General features: G+C 44.1%; 1 protein-coding gene across 6 annotated transcripts in view; it reads right to left on the reverse strand.

Annotated features, from left to right (window-relative positions):
* The window catches only part of PDE8B (phosphodiesterase 8B), an 80,982-nt gene extending 57,092 nt beyond the window's left edge, over positions 1-23,890 (reverse strand). For 4 of the 6 annotated variants that reach the window (XM_004937329.5, XM_040656093.2, XM_040656092.2 and 1 more), the window contains exon 1: positions 18,435-18,948. In XM_004937329.5, the coding sequence (XP_004937386.2) occupies positions 18,435-18,716 (282 nt within the window). In that variant the 5' untranslated portion in view covers positions 18,717-18,948. Of the gene's footprint in view, positions 1-18,434; positions 18,949-23,772 lie in introns of those variants that run through there. The other 2 variants (XM_025144922.3, XM_040656091.2) reach the window with 1 other exon arrangement.
* Between the last annotated feature and the right edge of the window lie 285 nt (positions 23,891-24,175).

The raw sequence follows: 24,175 nt of genomic DNA on the forward strand, positions 1-24,175 counted from the left end.
AACCTAGAAGGTTATTAACTTTCCTTTCTTTAGAAAAATCTCTTTGCTTTTATCAGCACTCACATTAGACTGACCCAGTAAGCTTAATAACATTATAGCGAATTGCATCTTCTGTTGGATGTAACACAATGTCTTTAGGAATTCTGGCACTGCTTTTTACTATGCCTGACAACACGATGAATCTGCGGTTGCCCAAATAACTTTCTCTGCCCTCCTGGAAGCTTGTTTCCCTCCGTTTATGTCAATGATATTTCATTGACAATTTCTTAACTTCTTTGGAAACTGACGGTACCTCAGGAAATAATTTGGACTCCAACAGCTCCATGCCTTTCTTGCATGGAGGCCCCAGGCCTGGATGCAGTACTGCATGTCGGGCCTCATGTGAGTAGAGCAGAGTGGACAACCACCTCCCTCTCCCTGCTGTCACCTCTCTTCTGGCGCAGCCCAGGATGCGGCTGGCCTTCCACACTGCTGGATCACGTATCAGTTATTATATTTTTCACAGAAACAGCCATTTCTGCCAATAAAGCAAAGCCATTTCAAGTTCTCAAGTTAGATAAAAGGTCTCATTTTCAAGGTTTCTGTGAATCAACATATTTCTAGATCTCCAGCAGGTCTGAGACAATGGCTTTAACAGCCTTTAAGGCAATTTAACAGCCAGCATGGTTACTTTATCCTGCAGACACTGAAGAGTGGAAGTTTGCTTCTCGAAGTCTAAAAATGGCCTTGATACAACATTTATGTACATCTTGGCTATTGATTTTTGTTCCCCTACAGAAAGGCGAGTGCTGCTGCTCTGTTCCAAATTATGACCATTACTTGATTTTAGGAGGCCTTGGGAAAGGAATCCAAAATAAGTTAGCATTAAGGGTGAGAAAGGTGAGAAGTCATTTTCCTGGTGATGAGAACTGTAGAGACCTTACGTAAGGGTGCAGTGTTGACCCATTTCAGGGTCAATTTAACAAAAAAGCAGAATGGAAACACGAATATTGCTGAAAAAGTACCATTTCCATATAAATGTCTGAGTACTGGTTTATGGTTAATATTTCCTGTTCTAGAAGTTTCTTCTGATCCATTTCCTCTCACAGCTTCCAGTGAAGAGGAACATATATTTGCAGATACAGTTCTTCCTGCAGAAGTTCTGCTGGAACAAATTCGTAATAACCAACATTTTTGTGTGTGACTTTATGGCAGGAGCCCAAGAAGTATCCTTATATGCTTTGCCCCTAAAAAATAATAATAAAGAAGCTGTCTCCCACCCCGGTATTTTAATTTCATTTATGATACATACATGATTACAAATTAGGAACTCTCTCTGCAGCCAGACATCTCAGAGGAGCCAAAGGTCACAGCATTAAAGACATCAGGCCATCTCAGAATTCTGAGTCCTGAACTCCTGAACTTACTTTACATAAAAGGCTTCTTTACTTCAGCAGTTAATAAAACTTATGATTTTGCAGTTATCAATCACTTTAACGAATTCAGAAAGTGAAAACATGATGTCAGAATGGAAACCTCACCTATGCACTTAGCAGGTAAGAACTGTCCCTCCATTTCTCATGCACGCAAGAGACTTCAACTGAATTTTTCCTTTGGTGCATAAGACACTTGCTGTAATTGCAATGAAAATGTATGCAGGTCCAAGTAACTAGATTATAGCATGAAGAAACTAATTCCGCTGGTAGCCATCACAAATTATTTTATTATCCTTGGAAGACTAGTGAAGATGCTGTAACTGAGTACAGAAATAGGACAATTATACTTTAAGGGCTTATAAATGGGCTCTAGTGAAAAGACTGATTTTCTGAGAAAATGAAACAGCTGCAAGAACATGTATCTTATTTAAGATGGCTTGGTTTAATGATTGCCTGTGCTACTCTTGAAAGGTAGACTGCAGACATTTCCTTCTGAGATTACTTATCACTGAAATGTGTACAGCACAAAGCAGTACAGTCTTCATGAATACAGAACACACACTACTGTCAGTCACTTTCCATTTCTGTTGCTGACATCAGATAACCATTCACATGCTTCCCTCATATGACTAGGCTCTCCATGGAAAGAAGCAAAACAACAGTGGATTGAGCAGCAGCCTATTGGCCCAACTTTGAAGTCACCAAATGAAGAGCAGTAGCAGCAACAAGCAGAACAATCTCATCTGTGGAACTAGTGGGCCTTTCTAGCTAGATCTGATCCATCTGTCAAATGCACACTTGGTTGTTCTCTACAGGGGTGACACAACTGGGAAATTTAGACACCCGGTCAGGCCCCTTAGCACAAGGATGACTGTGTCTCAGCAAGAACTGAGCTCTGTCCTCTGCTTCCAAGCTCAAGATCATTCACCAAAGGGCAGTAATTAGGTGTACTCAGTGCTGCTGAAGCGTGTCAGTTTCCATGCTGGATATACCAGCTTCCCGGTGTCTGTTTCACACTTGATGCAGCTGTAATCATTAAGCCTCAAGCTGTGGCAGTGTAAAGCTGGTTTAAAATGAATGTGTGTATCTCCATGATAACATTTCTTTGGACCTCCCAGATGCAGCATGAAATGATTTAAGTTAGTTAGCACTGCCAGACAGATGGAAGTTTTTCAGCTGGATTTTCCCAGCCACCAGAAGTAAGGCCTTTGTAGATACAGTAATTCAGGTGCACATTTTTATATAAGTATATATAAAAAAAAACCTGTGGTTAATTTTACTAAGTTTTGATTGACCTCACACTTATTTCCAAAATTTTATCTCAGAAGTATTTCTGTTTTTGAAGTGATATTTCCATGCAATGTCCATTTCCCATAAGCAAGTCACTTGCCAAGCAAATTTCTGAGCAGAAAAGCAGCAAAAAATTTGGAAGGAGTTAAGACAGGATGCATGGAAGATTATCATCCCTCTTTTGTGCTCAATCCTGTAATGGTCAGTAATGACAGTACTGTTTTAAGCCACATATCTGTGACATGATATTGTCCTGTCTGATGCTGTTCATGGCATACAAGCTGGTAGGATAAGATCTGTTGCCTGATACTCACCACTTCTGTAATAGTTGGAATAAAGAGGCAGAACTCCTCTGGAGTGAGAAAGTAATTGATCATCAAATAATTGCAAAGGCTTGGCAGTGAGTAGACACAGGATTTGAACTGTGACCAGAAAGAACTAAGAAGCTCACACATTTAAAAGTATCCAGTTTTGATCCTATTCTCAGCAGCAGTAACACCTCTGCAATTGGTCAAATGAAAAATGAAAAAATAAGATCAACAACGACAAAAGAACAACCACAAAAACTGGAGTGCAGATACCAGAAAATGGCTTACCCAACCTAAGCAAACATACAAAAGGATCTGCCATCATCAAAAAGAAAAGAAAAGAAAAAAGGCAGAATATCCTCTTGTATTGAAAGAATGAACTGGTGACATCTCCAGCTCATGTAAAGCTAGATAGAATACAGCACTGATGGCTTGCCACTGCCTCCGTTGCTCATTAACAAATGTTGAAGACTTAGAAGGGAGAATTAGGAACAAGGTATTTGGAGATGCCACACTTCCCAGAGCAGCTACTAGCTACAGCTGTAACAGATAAGGGCTATGTAGGAGGTAAGTGATTTTGGACCATGACTGCTCATTAACAAGAAGAGAAGATATCAAGGTCCACTCATCAATTTCCACAGAACGAAAAGTGAAATATGTTGACATTTTCAGAAAATCTGGATAGCCTTTTACCCATTGCCATCTTCTTCTCTGCAAGAGACCGTCTTCATCTCACTGATGCCAGTGGAGTCTTTCTAGAAGCAAGATTTGGATCCTAACGTGGTGAACTTCAAATCTGGCCCTCCGTGTACAAATTGCACATTTCTGCACATGGGCACTTGATACACAAAAAAATTCTGGAGTATTCTTTGACAAGCACCTTAAAAAGATAATTACATTTGGCTTCTTGATTTTCTGGTGTTCAGACAGAAAGCTAGCTCTCTTACCTATTAAACCTTCTCAAAAATGAATGTCTGCAATCAAATTTAACCTGATTTCTCACCTAAGCTTTTGAAATGCACAGAATCACAAATCACAGAATTGTAGGGGTTGGAAGGGACCTCCAGAGATCATCAAGTCCAACCCCGCTGCAAAGCAGACTGCTCAGGTAGGCATCCAGGTGGGTCTTGAATATCTCCAGAGAAGAGAATCCAAAACCTTCCTGCTCTGACACCCTCACTGTGAAGAAGTTCCTCCACATATTGGTGTGCATCTTCCTATGCTCAAGTTCACAGCCATTTCCCCTTGTCCTGCTGACTGCTCTACTTTACCATTCAAGTATTCCTAAACGTGCCTGATGACAGTATCTTGTAAGGGTAGATAGTTCTTACTCAAACTCAAAAACGACTGTCCCTGGGGGTTTTCAAGAAACATTTAGATGTTGTACTGAGGGACATGGTTTAGTGGGAAATATTGGTGATGGGTAGATGGTTGGATGGGATTATCCTGGAGGTCTTTTCCAACCTAGGTGATTCTATGTTTCTATGATCGTATATACCACTACTATCCTTTCAAAACACTGATTACACAAATGAAATACCTTGAAACTGACAGAAAACTGCTTGCACTCTCCTCCATTTTGTCACAGCAGATCCTGTACAACTATACTACTTACATTCAAAAATAAAACAAGGGTATGTTAAAGATAACTCTTCACTCGATATTTAACCAGCTATATTCCAAAACTGCATGTGTATCATAAAGCACCAAGTTGTAAACACAAGTGTATCTCAGGCTTGGACAGATAAACTGCATCATATACTGACATCAGGGAATAAACATGAGCATGGTAGTTAAGTACCACCCTGTCACAGGCAGACATCTGCACTCACAATACAAGGAACCAGTCTTCTCTGGTTTACATGTAAGCTATAGAAATACAGAGCCCTTCAAAATTTTAAGCTATCTGCAGACTATTTGCAATTAAACGAAAAATAACAATAGTGTCAACATGAAAGGATGGCCCTGAAAAGCCTACTTTCAGAACAGCAGATTTTTCAAATCTTATGCAAGGCCACAGATGCCTTTAAGTCCTAAGGGTAAAAAAAGAAAAAGAAAAAAAAAAAAAAAAAAGGAAGGAAAAAAAAGAAAAAAAAAAAAGTCCTTGATCTAAAAATAGTCTCTTGTATAAATTTGGTGGAACCCATGAAAAAGATTAAAAAGATTCTCTCCTTTGAAGATGATTCATTACTGAACTCTTTGAACTGTATGGATAGTTCCTAAGCCACTGAAATGCCAGAGGGCCAAAAAAGATCTACGTGTGTATCAGCTGTTCCAGATAACACATATCTGCAAAGAGACAACAAAGGAATCTTCCAGGTTGACAGACTAGGAAAGAGACAAATTTAAGCCTGGAGGCTAGAACTTTTGGTTTGAACTATTTTTAAGAGTTTCTTGCCACCTGCTTTTTTTTTTTTTTTTTTTTTTTTTTTTTTTTTTTCCCTCTTAAATCTGTAAGGATTTGCCTGGACAAACTGTTAATTATGATGGCAAAACCCAGGAACACAGAGAAATACAGAACTCTGTTTCCCATAAATTAATGAGGACCCAAGAGCATCACACAGACATAATCTGCTGCAGGATCTTACTAGAGGTCATGCAATATCCTCGCACTTTACAGCTGAATGTAACACTGGTCAGCTCCCTGGTTTTTATTTTATTGCTAATGTTAATATATTTGACTTCCTTAAGCATCTGACTTCACACCTGAGTACTTCAGTTAAACAACTAAGCTTGCTGCCTGCCTGAAAGAAATCTGACAGTTCCAAAACCATAACTTGCAATTATGAAATTCTAAGTGTATGTTAAAACTGTCACATATCTTGCTTGCCTCCCTCCAGCTTGTGACCTTACCAATATTTATCAAACCTATTGTTTTCAATTGCATTAGCAAAAAAATATCGTTTTGGAATGAGAACAATTCGACTAATGGTGCAGTAAACAAGGTCTGTTGCTCACTCCAAGCTCACCTGAAGGACCAACATAGTAAAAGGTCACCAAAATGAGCAGAATACATCAGAGAAAATATTGCACCAGATAAAGTGACATTAATACAAAGTCACTTTTCAAAGAAAAGCTGACACTAAAATCAAATTCATTCCCACAGAGCTAAAAGGTTGCGTTAACCTTCATGCTGGAACACAGCAGTCATTTCACAAAGTTGTACCAGAAGTATCTCCATATTTACAAATTTCATCCCTATGCCTGACTTGTTTACTTTCTTTCCTTTTTTTTCCTTTTTGTCAAGCTCTCTTTAGGTCAACAAGACCTCGCAGTAAGCTGCTTTTCCTCTGTAAAAGCAGTGATCAAGCTACCAGCACTTTTCCCCCAGGTATCATGATACTACAGTAAAGCAGGATGGTTTGCTTGGTGCACTACTCCAGTGAAAAAATACTTTGAAAAAGACTTTCAAAAACGTACATCTTCCAAACAGACTGATCAGAAGCCTGCAACCTGTGTGGATAAATATTAGATACTTGATAGATATTGATAGATAGTTGATAGATAGTCTTGTTCTCAAATACAAGATAACATGGATTTAGTAGCCCTATATCATTGTGGAGGAGGAAAAATAAAAACACAGAAAAAGCCCAGACTATTTAGATGACTTCAGGCAACAGTGAATCCTGAATTCCCTCTTGCATTGAAACAGCTGTGTAACTCAATGGCTTTAGAAATACCTTAAGAAAATCACAAAAAAAAACCCTTCAGAAGTAGCATTTTTAAGATGACCACTATAAAACAAACTTCTCAGCAATGAGTTGCACACTACATTCTTGTAGCGTTGATGTAAGATTTGTTTGAGAATATCTAAGTTCTGACATGCTCAGGACTTCCAGGTGTCATCAGCAGTCAGTGACACCAGGAAAAATCTTTTCCCCAAAACGTTTTCCTTCCCACATGCTTCTTCAGCCCCAGTACCTCTGGCTTACATCTAAATCCAGGCCTTTTCTACCCTGTAATAGATGGTCCTTCCACAGATGCCCTAACCTGGGAACTAGACGAACTGATTTTCTTTTGAACAATTACATCCTGCTTTGTATGGAATGGAACAGAATGGAACAGTTGGAAGTGGCCTTCAAAGATATCGAGTCCAACTGCCTGACCACTTCAGGGCTAATCGAAAGTTACAGCATTTATTGATGGTATTGTCCATGCCTCTTGAACACTAACATCCATGTGGTGCAGCCACCTCACTAGGAAGTGTTTCATGTCTTCCAATTACCAGCTTTATTGCCTCCTCTGGAAATTTTCAAGGACCTTAACACCCTTCTTATACCGTGGAGCCCAGAATTGCAGCCAGTATTCTAGGTGAGGCCGCACCAACGCTGAACACAGTGAGAGTCACCTCTTTTGATTGTGTGGTTGTGCTGTGCTAATGCACTCCAAGGTCCAGTTTGCCTCTTGGTTGCCAGGGCATACTGCTGGCTCAGGCTGAGCTTCTGGCACCAGCATGCCCAGGTCCCCTCCTGCTGAGCTGCTCCCCATTTGTCTCCCATTTGTGCCTGTGTACAGCACCCAGCATTCTTCTTTGTTGGACTTCATGCTCATGATGATTATCCAGTGTTCCAGTGTCTCTGGATGCCTCTACAAGGCTGCTCACTCCAGGGAGGCAAAAGCCCCCTTTAACGTCATCAGCAAACTTGCTGAGGGTGCCCTCCAGTCCTGCACCCAAACCACTGACAGAAATGTGCAACAGGACAGGACCTAGAATGGACACCAGACACAGCTGGTGACTCTCAGCAAACCAGATGTAGCCCCATTCACTACAGCCCTTTGTGCTCTGCCATCAAGCCACTTCATCACCCAAGGCAGCATGAACTTCTTTATCTCACAGTGGGACAATTTGTCCAGGAGGAGTCTGTGAGGGAAATATCAAAGGCCTTACTAAAAGCCAGAAAGACTACAGCTGCTGCCTCCCTTCATCCACTGTGTGGGAGACCTCATCACAGAGGAAACCAGATCGCTAAGGTAGGGTTTTCACTAACCCATGCTGGCTACGCCTGATAATAGTTTTGTTCTTTGAATGTCTTTCAGTATCTTCCAGGACAATCTTCTCCATAACTTATCCAGAGACAGAAGTTGGACTGACAGGTCTGTAATTTTCTGGGTCTTCTCCCACATTCTTTTTGAAGCTGGGTATAATGCTTGCTACCTTCCAGCCAGCAGGAACCTCCCCAGACTCCCACAGCTTTAAGTAAACTGTTAAGAGGGGTTCAGCTATAACATCCACTGATTCCTTCAGTACTCTGGGGCAAATCTCCTCAGTGCCTGTGGACTTAGGAGCACTGAGCTATTACAGCTGTTCCCTTACAATTTCCTTGATCACAGATGGAAAGTAAGTGCTCCCCCAGTCCAAATCCTCTGACTCTGAGGTCTGGGCAGCCCAAGATCTGTCATTTGTCATTACTCTTATGTACTCAGGGAAAAAAAGTATGAAAGGCTTTAACCAATCTCAGATCTTTGCCATCTCTCCTCCAAGCACCCACAGCATCTTCATGCTCTGTAGTGTCCTGCTGACCTTTCTGAGCCTCCAACCCAGCAGGTTGAGAAAGGTGATTCTGCCCCACTACTTTGCTCTCCTGAGATCCCACCTGCAGTACTGTGTCCAGTTCTGGAGCCCTCAACACAAGAAGGACATGGAGCTGTTGGAGTGGGTCCAGAGGAGGGCCATGAAGATGATCAGAAGGCTGGAGAACCTCTCCTATGAGGACGGGCTGAGAGAGTTGGGGCTCTTCAGCCTGGAGAAGAGAAGGCTCTGAAGAGACCTTATAGTGGCCTTCCAGTAACTGAAGAAAAGCTGGAGAGGGACATTTTATAAGGGCATGTAGTGAGAGGATGAGGGGAAATAGCTTTGAACTGCAAGAGGGTAGATTTAGACTAGATATCAAGAAGAAATTCTTTACTATAAGGGTGGTGAGACACTGGAACAGGTTGCCCAGCGAGGCTGTGGATGCTCCCTGGAAGCATTCAAGGCCAGGACGGTTGGGGCTTTGAGCAACCCGGTCTAGAGGGTGGTGTTCCTGCCTATAGCAAAGGGGTTGCAACTAGATGATCTTACAGGTCCCTTCCAACCTAAACCATTCTGTGATTCTACAAACCCCTCCCCAGGTCCTTCAGTTTCCCTAAAGGCAGTGCTCACTGGATGCTGTGGCTGTCCTGCTCAGCACTGCCTCTACAAGCCCCCACCTCACCAAGTCTGCAAGAACTTAGGAAATGAGACCTTCTTAGACTGTCTGTCATCCTGGTTTCCCTCACTGCTTTCTCTGAGGTAAAGAGAAGTAGCTTGAAGATAGGCTGCAGAAAGGTGCCCTGCATCAATTAACTCACTGGTTCCACAAGTCACAACGCTGTACAGAACATGAGCACAGCCCTAACTATTTAATGCATCTGAACAGTTTTATTCTGAGACAGAACATAACACTTTCTCCTGAAAGTCTGTGCCCTTTTCCAAAGTAATTAAGCAACTGCTTAGGTATCTCTTTTCTTTGTGACACGAGTGAATAAGCAGGACAGAATTCTTTGCAAATGGTGGATTTCAGGGAAGCTGTCTCAGACATACAGGAGAAATCCACTCTTGTCAGAGCTTCGGGAGGCAAGGGACACATTCTTTGAAATCAGAGGACAGAATGTGAGTGCCTGTTCTCCAGAAGGTAGCCTAACTGCTATATTATCACCAACTCTGCGGAAAGTTTCTGCCAGAGTTTCAAAAGAAATCTGCTTCACTTTGAAAATGAACAGGAAATTTTAAGTTCCATTTTTTCCACTCTTCTGAAAGAGACTCCGTGGTTTTCTGGCCCTACAATGGCTTGGTGAGTTGTGGTTTTTAATCAGATGCAATGATTACCAACCATAACTACAAGGCAAGAATGATTGTTGACAACTTTCAAGTTCACAGTGCCTTCCAAAAGCTGTTTACACCAGTAATGGGGGAAACAGAAAGCCTTTTTGCTGCTCTTGTAGCAAAATCGCTGACCTCCATAGAAAGGAAAAAAAGGAGTGCTGGAAGCAGCTCCAAAGTTAAGTTAATAGGCCCCATGCCCAATTCCACATTAAACTAAGCTTATTTTTTAACAGTACTAGACCATGTGTCACTGGTAAGTATACCACTATTTTGATTAAAATCCTTGTAAAATAAGAAGGAAGTCAGACAGTGCTCCTCCAAAAATAAACAAATAAGTTGTAATTAAATCTAACAGGTTACAGCTCTGGCTGTAAAACTGGCAAACTGGCTGTGGGCACAGTTTGTCCTAGGCTTATAAACAGCTGTTCAATAGCTTCTTTTCCAATAGTTACACAGCTGCAAAGCTCCCTTCTGCCCATTTCATCTCATTCCTCCACCTCGCAGTGGACATTACCAACTGCTAAAGCACGGACTCTGAATTAACAGCCACTTCTTTGGATTTCTCATTTAAATATAATTTTGTAATATTTATGCACATGTTCACACTCAATAAACTCACAGGAACAAGGAAGAAACAGTGTTTCTGTGGAATCCCTGTGAACCTACTTGGGATTTGGTGCGCTGCAGTCGTAGTGGCCCACATCTCGGCAACCTCTGCTTCTCTCTTCCATGCTACGAAACCACCTGACACTGGCCTGATTTTCCCACCCCCTTTAGAAAGAATGCTGTCTTTTTAAGAGGCAATAGGAATCCAGGGCAAGAAATCAACAAGTTGTGAATCTACAAAATTACTTTTGTATTTTCAAAGGAATTAATCAAGTTATTATCAAGAGTTTCATGCTTGAGACTGCCTCTAAAGTAGCACCTCTTAGCTGACAGGCTGCAATAAATCTCAGTTCTTCTTCTATATTGAAGATACAAAATATTTGGTGCCTGATGGGCAAATCAGTAGGTTGAGGAACATAGGATTTTTTTCCAGAGTACAGAAACAGAGGTAACCTAAAGGAACAGAATATCATTTACGCATCTTTTCCTTTTACAGCTGACAATATGGGTGAGAAAGAAGCGTATGGATAACTGGATGCAGAATGCTGAAGCAGTAGTTGACACAAATGGTTGACCTGTGAGGGAACAACAAATCTCAAGTGCTGGTCCAGCTGCTTTTCTCACATGAGGAGAGTTACCTGTGCTAGGCAGTGCCTCCAAAAGGCTGTGCAGTGTTCTGTCTCACTTACAGGTAACAACGTGCCTTTCCCTCACCCAGAAGCAACAGTGGCTCAAAGTCCAGAAGCCCACAGCATCCCAGTGTTTCGGGGAGAAGCAGGAGCTCCTACAGGATGAGCTCACTGTACTTCGTGGCCTCTAAGAACTGCCTCCAAACACCGTCCCACAGAGCAGCGAGGCCTGCAGGACAGGTGCCTTGCTGGGCTAGAAATGCAGCTCCTAAATGGGGCCAGAGGGAGACAGCAACACACAAGAGATGTATCACTGTGTAGAACTCACTGCTGCAAACTTATGCCCTCAACCACAACACAGTGCACCTTAAGCACACATGCTGCATACCACAATGAGCTCTATGTTTATTTATACCTCTGTGAAGGCGACAGTTGATTTTCTGAAGCCACAACCTGGCTACCATTGACTTATTTTGAAGTCCAGAAAATTCTGGGCCTGGTTCCCATGACAACAATCCCCCAAAAGAGGCAAACTCTGCTATACCACAAAACACTTCAAATGCTATCTCCTAGCAACCACACAGGTGCATAGAGCCTTCGTCAAAGGAAATTTCAGAAAAGTTACACGTACATTAAAGAAACATCTACAAGTTTCACAGATAACATGCATCCTTCACTTTGGACTTCACTAAATAAGTCCCTTACTGAGACAGAGCTGAGCCTTTGGAAAAGGAGAAGAGATCAACAGGTAGCCAGGAAATACAAGCAGAGAATGGTCTACAAAAATAAAATACCCTGGAATCTGTCAGCACTTCAGGTGACAGCAGAGGAAAACGTAGCCCAAAGCATGGCTGCTTTTTCACTCCTGGCTCCATGTTGCATCTGCCTCACTACTCACTCTCACCAATTCCTTATTCTCCTGAGTGTGCAGCTACCTGATCTAGGACCACTCATACCCATGGAACTAGAAGAGGTACAGCAACCTGCCTGAAATAAACACAGAGAAGTTGGAAAACCCTCAAGACGATTAAACACAGCAGAGAGTCTGGCACCTAGACGCTCATTACAGCAATAGGGCAAATCGATGACAGATGTCGAGAAGCTCTCTGTAAGGAAGTGTTTGTGTTAGCTGTTTGGCACTTATGCTCTGGGTTAGAGTACCTGCAGAGCAGGTGTGAGGTTTAGATGTACAGCCTACAACTGCTGAGTTACTTCACTTTCTAAACCAATCCACCACTTGGAATGATATAGCTTGCTAGGTTATTCCTCTCCTCAAGGAGAGAAGAGGGGAGATGATGCACCCATTTTCTGTATGACACCCTAGCAATTATTAAGCACGCAGAAATTGAAAGATATTATCAACTGCAAGGATTCAAGTTTACCTTCTACATCCCAAGAACACGCATTATTCTCAGGATGTACTGAATAGCATCTCAGTTTGCATTATTTCTTTCACCTGTGTGGTCAGTTTGAAATCCCTCTCCTCTGTGTTCAGTGCTGTCATGGGGTATTAGAAATTGGCAAATGATCCAAATCAGGCTCCTCAAACAATAAAGCCTCCAAGTCTTATTTTGCACATAGCAAATGGTACAAAGTAGGAAACAGGTGCTACTATTACTCGGTTACCTTGGGCTCTGAAAGACCTATGGGGGTGTAGTCATCTGGAAATGACTGTTGATTCTGTGTCCAAATGATTGAGTCAAATTGATCTCTTACAGTTTTACAACACATTTCCTATGCCAGCTAAGGAAAAAAGAAACAAAGAAACAACAACAACAACAAAAGGCATGTTTTATATAAAATCATAGAAATGTCTATCACCTAGAATAGGTCTGGAAGTCCAGAACATTGTGTGACTCAATGCCAAGAAAATTTATCCTATCAGACTGCTCTCTTTCCTTTGCCAAGCAGCCTATTTTCTGACGACACTGTTTTCTCCATTCTGTAACACTTCACTCTACACACTCTCTACACGCTTCCACTGTCAGCGTGTAAGAGTACAACTACAGCACTTGTTAAGGAGGAATCAAAAGGTCAAATATGGACCGACAAGTCTTTGCAAAAGTCACTTCGGTGTGCCCATACAAGAAGTCTGGGCTTAGTCCAAGGAAAGTACTTCTCAATGAGCAACGTTTTCTTCTGGCAAGAGTTATTCCAGCCAGCACCTCTCACAGCCCAGCTGGGCTAAAATGAAAATAGCCTGCACTGCTACATAGCTCCAACATACCAACACTTTTCGGATCTCCCCTAATTTTCATTTCCAAGCCCTGCAGTCCCACAGTATGTTCAAGAGAACTGTGATGTCTTAGATGTCAAATCAAGTTGTGAACTGATTGTCATGCCGAGTCACAGAGCAGGACAGCTTCTCCTAGTGTTTTCTAGAGCGTTGTTTTTCAAGCTTACTCTGTGTTTAACATGTCCCACGTTCTACAGAACATTCTACCAGCCAGTAGTTACACAGTAGTACAGTTCAAACAAAGCAAGAAGTGCCGGCAGTACAGTATAGACTTTTTGCACTCTTGGATATGATACTTCTTTAAAGAGAAGAAACGCACTTTAGATCAAGACAGTGCATAGGACTGCATTCCACCAGGGCCTGTGGACCGTGGGACAACTTTGTACCCGGGCTTCTCAGTGCTCTCCATAGCACTTTGATGTCCTCAGCTTTGTAACTGACAGCTGCATCATGTCTGATATTCCCCAGTAAAATACAATCATAAATAAGTAAGTCAGAAGAGCTAGGTGCTTGAGATACTGAGGAGGATCATCTCTTCAGTGCTTCTGCATCAGAACTTAACATAGAATCATGGAATCATAGAATTGCTCAGGCTGGAAAAGACCTGAAAGATCATCGAGTCCAACCACAACCTAACCATACTACCCTAACTATAACAACCCTCCGCTAAATCATGTCCCTGAGCACCACATCCAAATGGTTTTTAAACACATCCAGCGATGATGACTCAACCACCTCCCTGGGGAGCCTATTCCAGTGCTTAACAACCCTTTCTGTAAAGAAGTTTTTCCTGATATCCAACCTAAACTTACCCTGGTACAACTTGAGGCCATTTCCCCTTGTCCTGTCACCAGTGAGAACAGACCAACCCCGCTCTCGCTGTAAGCACCTTTCAGATACTGGAAGAGAGCAATAAGGTCTTCTCTCATGAACCAATATTAGAGATACTGGTCCATTTCATTTCTTATTATTCCTGAGCTTTGTTTCTGTTTTGATATGGAAATGCCTAAGAATTGTCAAAAGCTATTTCTACTGCGACAACTTCCATGGGAGGTTCATAAACACATTTTTCTCTTCCACAAAGAAGCTTCCTGTCATTTCAAGAAGAGGATAAAGTAATCAATCAGTGAAAGACTGTGGAGTTGTTTGTTTGTTTTGCTTTCCCATTTGTTGCTATGTTTTAGTGAGAAGATCTATATTGTTTCTTTGTTCTTGTAGTCCTCTGGCCAATGCTTAAGTACCGCAGTGTGTATGAAGCATCTATCTATGCACATACTTTTGCTCAAGATCTGTACTGGACATAATAAAAATATGCATTTGCATTCTTAGAAGTCCTACAGTGGAAATACTTAATTATCTTTTCAAATCACCAAAGAAACGTCCAGGAAGCCTTTTCTTCCTGCTAAACAGCTGGTATTTTTGCACTTCAAAACTGGCGATATTTAGGCAATGGATCAAGCAACCATTATTCACTCGGTATCACCTCATACTCAGTGTTAGCCTTCAATTAAGCAAATTAAGTGCATCATATATTTATAAAGGCCAATGAAATGTTTGAGATGTTAACAGTTTGCTGCCATAGAATCATAGAATCATAGAATTGCTCAGGTTGGGAAGGACGTCAAAGATCATCAAGTCCAACCACAACCTAACCATACTACCCTAACTCTAACAACCCTCTGCTAAATCATGTCCCTGAGCACCACATCCAAATAGTTTTTAAACACATCCAGGGATGGTGACTCAACCACCTCCCTGGGGAGCCTATTCCAGTGTTTAACCACCCTTTCTGTAAAGAAGTGTTTCCTAACGTCCAACCTAAACTTACCTTGGCGCAACTTGAGGCCATTTCCCCTCGTCCTGTCATCTGCCACCAGTGAGAAGAGACCAGCCCTGCTCCCATTGTAAGCACCTTTCAGGTACTGGAAGAGAGCAATAAGGTCTCCCGTCAGCCTCCTCTTCCCCAGACTAAACATGCCCCAGCTCCCTCAGCCTCTCCTCATAGAGCTGATTCTCCAAGCCCTTCACTAGCCTCGTTGCCCTTCTCTGGACCTGCTCCCATACCTCCATGTCCTTCTTGTACTGAGGTGCTCAAAACTGAACACAGTACTCGAGGTGAGGCCTCACCAATGCCGAGTACAGGGGCAGGATGACTTCCCTAGTCCTGCTCACCACACCATTCCTGATACAAGCCAGGATGCCATTGGCCTTCTTGGCCACCTGGGCACACTGCTGGCTCATATTCAGCCGACTGTCCATCAGTACACCAAGGTCCCTTTCCATCAGGCAGCTTTCCAGCCACACTTCCTCAAGCCTGTAGTGTTGCCTGGGGTTGTTGTGACCAAAATGCCATGATACTGTTTGCATTGTTTGCAAGTAGGATTTAGTGTTGCCGTCAACTCATCACAGAAGACTACACCTACTGTCTGCAGTGGTTTCAATGTACACTATGATTATCAGTTGGCCATAGCTAATACATCAAGCACGTGTTTTATTAAGAATTAAACATGGACAAGGGATGGTAGTTTTTCACTTCAGTGCTTGTGCACAAGTATTTTAATAGTACAGCATGATTGGGAACCTCAAATTGGGGGTCCTATTTCAAATTACAGTGCAGACTCATCTAACACAATCTATCATCTCTACCATCTGTAATACTCAGCAAGTCCACTTAACTTCTCTGTCAGCTGATCTGCAGGTGTTTGTAAGCAAGGTTCTGAGATCCACAAAGCCACGCACTCACGTTAGAAATCAGAATCATAGAATCACTAGGGTTGGAAATGACCCACAGGGTCACCCAGTCCAACCATCCACCCATCACCAATAGTTCTCATTAAACCACGTCTCTCAACACAATGTTCAAACATTCCTTGAACAGTACATTTGTTCCTTGAACAAAATACAAAACGACTACTCACAACCTTATAAGCAGGACGCGACCAACACATCTGAATGGCTGGAACAACTCAACTTTTTAATGAAAGAAAGAAGAGTGAAACAAATTATCTTTCTAAAACACATCTCTCCCCAGCAAGAACAGGTTATATAGAATTAAATTAAAATCTAAAGTTTAGGCAAGACATTGTAAGAGACAAGTGATATTTTACAGTGTATTACAGTGACGCACTGGAACAGGTTGCCCAAGGAGGTTGTGGATGCCCCATCCCCGGAGGCATTCCAGGCCAGGCTGGATGTGGCTCTGGGCAGCCTGGTCTGGTGGTTGGCAACCTTGCACATAGCAGGGGGTTGAAACTCAGTGATCATTGTGGTCCTTTTCAACCCAGGCCATTCTATGATTCTATGATTCTTTCAGTGCCAGGTTAATACTGTGATGTGGACCAGTTTTAATACATTCTATAAGTTCAAATGCAAATAATGCAATACTCGATTGTGTAAACAAGTAGGGAACAGTTTAGAGCAGAAAATGAAGACAAATGAAACAGCATGGCTTAAGTGGGCCAATCAGTTACACAACTGGAATATTATATCAATTTACCAGCCATCTGACCCCTGTGTTTGTTTCCTTGCCTAAATACTTAGATAACATTTCGACACCGCCAATACATGCAACCAAGCTCTGAAGCAGCTGAAGCCCTCAGGTATTCCTAGACACATATTCTCTACCAAAATAAAGAAAACTTCTTCAAATGTTAGTAAATTTTGTTATCTAATTGAAGAACTGTAGTTCCACGCCCTTTTGTTTTTTATTTAAATATTACTTTGCCCTTGTGATAGTTCTGTAATATCTGGACCTCATTTTGGTCACAAAATAACATATTATCCCAGAGGAAACACTGGGAGGAACGGTGGCAAAAACTGGGAGCTCTGACTTGGTTTTAAAATGGCGCAAAGTATTTTACAGATCTCAATGCACGTAAGATAGAAACATTTCCACTGCGTCACTGGAGCAGTTCTTAGTTGAATAGAAGCACCATCTCCCCATGCATGGGTTCCCACACTGTGCAAAACGCTGAAGCAGTGGCATTTGGGTGCCCAATTACGAAGCTAAGAAACATCCGAAATACGTTCACTTCTGACAACCAGAAAGCTGACAAGTACATTTGGTTACAAGAGCAAGTGGTGTAACAGTAAAAATGTCAACAAAGTACAAACAGTCCCTAGGAACAAGAAATGGTGCTACCACTTTCAGAACCCTCCTTCCAGATTTCAACTTAAAGAACGGTGCAATGATGTCTATTTTGTGCAGTTATTTTATTCTGCACCTTAAAAAGGTGTGGTTTATCTCAAGAAGCATCCCATCCCACTCTGAGGAGAAAAAAAATAATTAAAGAAATCAACAAATTCAGTATTTTTTTTACTTCATGGGTTGAAGTGGGTTCAGTTGTTTCGGTTGTTCTTTTTCTCTGTGACCTAGCCTATGTTTTCATTAGATGTTCTCTGATTTTTTTAATTACAGAGTATATTTTAAGTTTACCTAATCTCCTAATTTCTTAATTATAACCGAGTACTACAATCTATTTAATCCCAGAGAATGACTCTATGGCACGATACCTGGCTCTATTAATAAAGGAGGAGCACTCTGGGGTGCCGCTGGGATCACCACACCGCTTGTTTTGTGAGCAAGTTTTGGAGCGGGACGCTGCAAAACAGAACCCTACAGACAACTCGCAGGGAAACCGGTATCCCACGACGCCGGCAGCGCGCGGTGAGTCCGTCAGTGCACCATCCCGTAGCAGCCCCTCGGCCGCCCGCTCACCGCGGAACCGCCGGCCGCCGCCGCAGCCACGCCGGCTCGGAGCGGAGCCGTCAGACGACCGCTGTCCGCCCGCTGCCGGAGCCGTGAGGCTGCCGGCCGTGCGGAGGATGAGGACGGCTGAGTTCCCGCGGACGGCAACAGCTCGTTCTGACCGACAGAGGAAGGGAAGAGCTCAGCACCCAGGAGGCGCGTTTCTCTGAGGAGAACCAACCCGGTGGACCTCTCCCGGACGCCCGCTCCCCGCCACCCACCGCAGCGCCGGGAGCAGCCCTTCCCCTCCGGCCGCGCAGCTCCCAGCCCCGGGGCTCTGCAGGGAGCGGTGAGTCAGCGGGGACAGCTGCACCCCAGCGGCGGGGCGGCTCTCCCACCGCGCTCCGCTCGGCGCTCACCTTGAGGCTGGAGCTGCTGGTCTGGGTCTCCGCCTCGATGCCGCAGCAGCGCGGCGCCCTGGACTCCCTGCGGCGGGGGCCGGAGCAGGGCGGCTGCTGCCGGCTCTGGTAGGCGAGGACGGCGGGGATGGAGTCGGCCGCGTCGCTCTTGACGAAGAGGCCGTGCAGGGTGGAGGCACCCTGCGAGATGGTGGTGGTCTGGTGGGGGGAATTGGACTCGTCCGAGTCCCGGCAGTAAATCACGCCGCTCTGCGAGACGTGGATGCTGGGCGCGCAGCCCATCCCTTCCCCGCCCCGCTCCGCTCACCGCCGGCCGCGGCCCGCTCCCACCTGCCGCCCGCCCGCGCTGCGGGGCCGCCGCCCTGCGCCGCGCTGCCCGTGGCACCACCCCCGACCGCCGCCCAGCCTGTGGCTCTGCCCCGGCCGCTCCGCTCGTACGGCGCCCACCTCGCCCGCAACGCCTCCCGGCCGTCGCCGCGCCCGCCCGGCGGAGCGAGGCAGTCGCTCCCTCCCCTCCGGGGCCGCCCCACCGCACTCAGCGCTCTCTCGGCCCCGGTCTGTCAATTGGTTTGTTTGCTAAAGCTCTCAAAAGTGCTTCTACAGAAAAATCCGGCTGTGCTTACTTCTCTTAGCCATTGGTAAGCCAGTGTCAGTCATCTTGTGGGACTGCAGGTACGAGTTTGGAGCCACGCAGCATCTACTGCAGGTGTAGGAAGAGGGCCAGGACTGCTCAACGGCTGTGAATGTTACTTTTCACTCAGGGCTCAGAGCTGCCCTTGAAGCCTCAGCTTGTACATCCACTAAGTAGCAGCCCCTGCCTCCAGCCCCAGAGAGACCATCAGGCTCAGTCTGGCAGGGATCTGCACACCTCTTTCGCTTTCCACAGTGAAGTGTCACTGACCTCAGTGAAAGTGCACATAAGGTGTAAAGCTAACCATGGTTCTTAAGTCTTTGCTACATTTTAGTTTAAACTCCTCTGTTTTCTATGGCACTTTATAAATCTTTCAAAAATTGGTACTGTCATCCAGTCTCTATGCTTACCGTCCAGTTACCAAACAGTACGTCTGTATACATCTTTCCACTCCTTGGAGCATCACTTGATATTTGGTCATTCTTCCTCCCTCCAGTTTTTAATAAGCATTGTAGATACACTAGAAACATGAAGGATGATTGGTGTAAGTACTGTGATGCCAAACAACATGCTCTGAGCTTTTCATTTCACTTCCTGGTGCTCCAAAAGCAGTCCCGTGGTGATCAGAGACCAGTTCACTCATTGCCACAGGGGTGGTGGCTTCGCCGACAAAATGCCTCAGCGTAGGGAGACTGCGTAGGGATATTAGGAAAAAATTTATTCTCAGAAAGAATGATCAGGTGCTGGAACAACTGCCCATGGAGGTGGTGGAATCACCTGGAGGCGCTGAAGAATCATGGAGACGTAATACTGCAGGGCATGGTTCGGTGGGCATGGTGGGAATGGGCTGATGGTTGGACTAGATAATCTTAGAGGTCTTTTCCAACCTTAATGATTCCTCAATTCTATGAATAGAGCAATAAGTTGTCTTCATTTCTTGCAGTATATCATAGTTCCTCCTCATTTTAGCGTTACTATGCTGAAGAACTAATCTTACTGTTAATGAATGGGAAACAAGCTTAGCATTTGAATTACTTGCTGTGGGCCACACCAGAGATTTAGAACAGAACCAGGATCATTCCACATTAAATCCATACATGCACTCTAAATGAAGTGTCCCAAAAAGACCCCTAAGAATTATTGACTAATTGAGGTTGAGACTTAGTTAATAAAAAAAGAATGTGGGGGTAAACTGTATTTTGACTGTGAAGATGTCACATCACATCCTAGATTATGTTCTCAGCCATTTACAGTCCATTTCTTCAAATATATTCAGTGTCAAGTTATTTCATCAGTCAGGGAACACTTAGCTTTCCAGAGCTTCCCAACGCTCAAGGTTCTATATTGTTCCTACTGAGCTCTGTTACAATTTTGCTGTTTATTCTAGACAGTATTGCAGGCAGCTGCCCATTTTCACGTGGATTTCCCTTGTTTGGGCATGATATTTGTCAGAGGTTTAGTTGTAGGAATAGAGCATAAGTCACATCTCTGGAAAAATTTGACTAAACGCAACTGCTGAGTAGCTCTCCCTGTTCTGTTCTACTGGTTTTTGGCTAATGGGGAAGAATCACCACCAAAGGAATGAAACTGCCTGTGCAGAGTGCCAGAATGCTTGAGAGGAGGGAAGGCTGCAGGACAGAGAACTACATGGACAGCCAAAAGGCAACAGAAAGGAGAGTCACTTGCTGCTTCGTCTGACAGCAGGAGGAACTTTGAGGAGTGGAACGTGCAAGTGACGACCAGTACGAGCAGAGGGTGAGGCAAAGTAAGTGGATGCAGAGGAATAGGATGACTGTCCACAGCTGGAACAGGTGAAGAAATGGAGAGGTGGGTTAAAGATTCTCTTCTAATATTTGTACTCTTGCTGCATCTTGCCTGTGAGAAGACTGCCATAGATTTACTGAACAGGGCAGAGAGGGAACGTGTAACACACATACATACATCCTTGTACCATGTCTTTTGGCTTACTTATCCTGACTTATGTTCACTGACATGGAAGGTTTGACTCTAAATAGCATGTGCTAACTCAACCAGGGAACTACGGGACGGACAGGTAAGGTACTGATGCAGATTCTGCCCTCAGAACTGTGTATTTCATATGGCCTCAGCATCTAGCCAGTGCATTCAGCCACTGGAAGAAATGCATATGCACCCATTTTTCCACTGTTAAAGATCCTTCACTGGCTTTAGTTGCAACTGTACAACAAATTCTACACTGTACAGGAAACCAGTTTTTACAGCACTAATTTCAGCACGGTGACTTTAAGTGTATGGGTGATTCTGGAAGATGTCAGTGGAACATCTGTGCAACCTAGTCTATTTTTTCCAGTAAAAAGCAAGAGATACACACTCTCTATGGCATTTACACCTGCAAATCCCCCCATAATGAGAAAAATATACTCCTCCAAACTTTGTATCCCTCTCAAATCCAGTCACAGGTTTCACCCTGACCTCAATATTAAGCCCATGCTACGAGTAGGTTGGTAAGCTTATGTAGGTGCTATTGGAAATAACGTCTGCAAATCTGAGTTCATTGCAGTAAGAATATACTACTTCAGAGGTCACATTTTACAGAAAATCTGGTACTTCACAGCCAGCTTCTGAAGACAGTTACCTCTGTTCATGGTTCTTTTACTGTGAAACCAGTTTAAGAGGGTACAAATAAGCTTGTATATCTAAAAAAAAAATTTACTAGGCTCTGAGGAGGCTCAACAGTTTCTCAGCCCTTTCATATTGGTCCAACGGGTTTCAAAACTACACTAAAAACTAACATGCATACCCATATGGGAGCAAAGTAAATACCTAAATATTAATTTAAATTAGTCAGACTACATGCTGTATTTGTAACTCAAAATAGATACGAGGAAAAAAATAATCATGGTAGCTAGAATGAAAGCCTTCTACGCATACCTCTATTTTGTTGAAAACAAAACAGAACAACTGACCAAACCAAAACAAGAAAAAAACACAGCTCTGCAATAACAAATTATCAAATGCTTACCTCATGCTTTTACTCATCGACAATACAAGAAATGATGCTGCTTGGAAAAAAGGAAGATGTTAAATACAAGAGTGAGGGTTATTTCTTCTGCCTGAGGAAGAGCAGAATGTATCTTTCAGCCCACAATTATGTGATGATTCTCACACCAACGCAAACAAGAGTAACCCACTGAAAGCAAATAGTTTCCTCCAGTTCAGCTAGAAAGCAAAATCAAGCCCTGCATTTATTTTCTCTGCTCAAAACTCCTCTATTTCATAACATTGAAAAATAATGTTGTGGGGGTTTTTGTTTGTTTGTTTCTTTGTTTGTTTATTTGGGGGTAATTTATTATGTTTGTATGTGTTTGTATACTAAATTCTGTGTTCGTATACTAAATTCCATGAGTCCTATGAATAAATATCACACTACAATAAGATGCTTTCAGGCAAGTACTGCTCAAACTGAATGGTTTTGCTTGGATGATCACACTGTAAAACTTATAAGCAAATGTGGTCTTCTTTTGCAGGCATATTTGGCTGGCTTGGACAGTAACAGCTATCTCAGTTTTCACTGTAAGTACATAGAATACTTTGCCCTATGGATATTTTGCAAGCGGAAAGCTGAGTCACAGAGAAGTCCAGTACCAAAACCACTCAAGGGAGCAGAGCTGAAGAAGGACCCCAGAACGTTTGACCTTTCACTAGCAGCCTGTGTCGGTGTAAGTACAGCTTGGCACAGAGTGCAGTACAGCAGGGGCCCTCCTTTGCTCTTCACCTCCAGCTCTTCCCGCAGGAGTGAGGCAGGGCTGCACTTCCCACCTCCTGTGTCTGCAGCTGTTTCTCTCCCCTGGGGCAGATAGACATGCAGTCCTGAGCTTTTGCACCTTGGTGCTGACAGGGGCAGAAGCCCAAACCACAGGCTGCCTCACAGTACTCCGGGATGCAGATTCCCTCCAGAAGACAGACACCTGCAGTTATTTTCCCTAAAATGGGCTAACACAGCACTGTACTTCAGATCAGCACTTTCTTGAGAGACACAGATACCCTTTGGCTCTGAAGAGGAAAAGTAAGGTACAGAAACATAGATACATAGCTTTGGTCACTAACACTGCCATTATGTGTAAGTGTTAATCCCTTCAAGGAGCAGAACTCTGGGCAGGATGCTGGTCAGAAGCCAGCAGTTATGAGCAAAATTTGTAGGGCAACAGTGATCACATCACATTTACAAAGCCTAGACACCTCCTGCTCTCCATCAAGCCCTTTGGTTTGCTTCAGAGTAGGAGTGAACCATGTACTTCACAGCACTCAAAAAGAGCAACCCGCAGTTCCCATAGCACCACTGAAAAGTCCCCCAGCAACACTTCAGTGGTCATTTCCTCATCATCAGCTTGTTATTCGCTTGTTACAACTTCAGTAACACAACTGTTCCCCATTGATTTATTGTTGCATGGGAATATTTGCACAGTAAATACCGCTTGGGTGGTTAATGCATTTGGCTCTGTGCATGGAGCACTGCTGAATGCAACTCCCGGCGAGCTGAGCTGTGCTGGACGGGCCCAGGATTCAGCCACAGCAGGCAGACACACGTCCACCGGGACCCGCTGCAGCCAGGCCCCGGTCCCGGCCAGTTTTGACCTCCCCACTCCCCAGGCACAGGAGACCCGCCCGGCCGCTGCCCGCCGGCCCCAACCAGCCCGTCCCTCCGGAGACAGCCCCTTCTCTTCTCACCTCCCTGCCGGGCTCGGCCGGCAGCCTCAGCGCGTTCATCCTCCGAGGACTGGGGTGGAACTGGAGCGGGAGCAACGCGGCCGTCCGACCTGCACAGGTGAGCGGGGCGGGACCCACCGCCGGCACCACCCCGGGGCCGGGCCGCAGAGCCCCCGCCGCTCCCACGGGACGGAGGTGAAGCCGGCTGCCCCGCGCCTGCAGCCCGTGCCCTGTTCTGGTCATTTCCTGACCCGAATGAGAGCGTTTAGAACGGGGAAAGTAAAATGAATCCGGAGCTGGGTTTGCTTCATCATGCTAGTAGTTATGTAGCCTTCGGAAAAAGGCAAACCCTTACAGCCCCTCGAGAGAGTAAATCCATCCATGGAGCAGATCAGTTGTGTCCGGAGATATCTAGGGTCCTCAG

Source organism: Gallus gallus, chromosome Z (genome assembly GCF_016699485.2).
Source record: "Gallus gallus isolate bGalGal1 chromosome Z, bGalGal1.mat.broiler.GRCg7b, whole genome shotgun sequence".
NCBI classification, from domain to species: domain Eukaryota; kingdom Metazoa; phylum Chordata; class Aves; order Galliformes; family Phasianidae; genus Gallus; species Gallus gallus.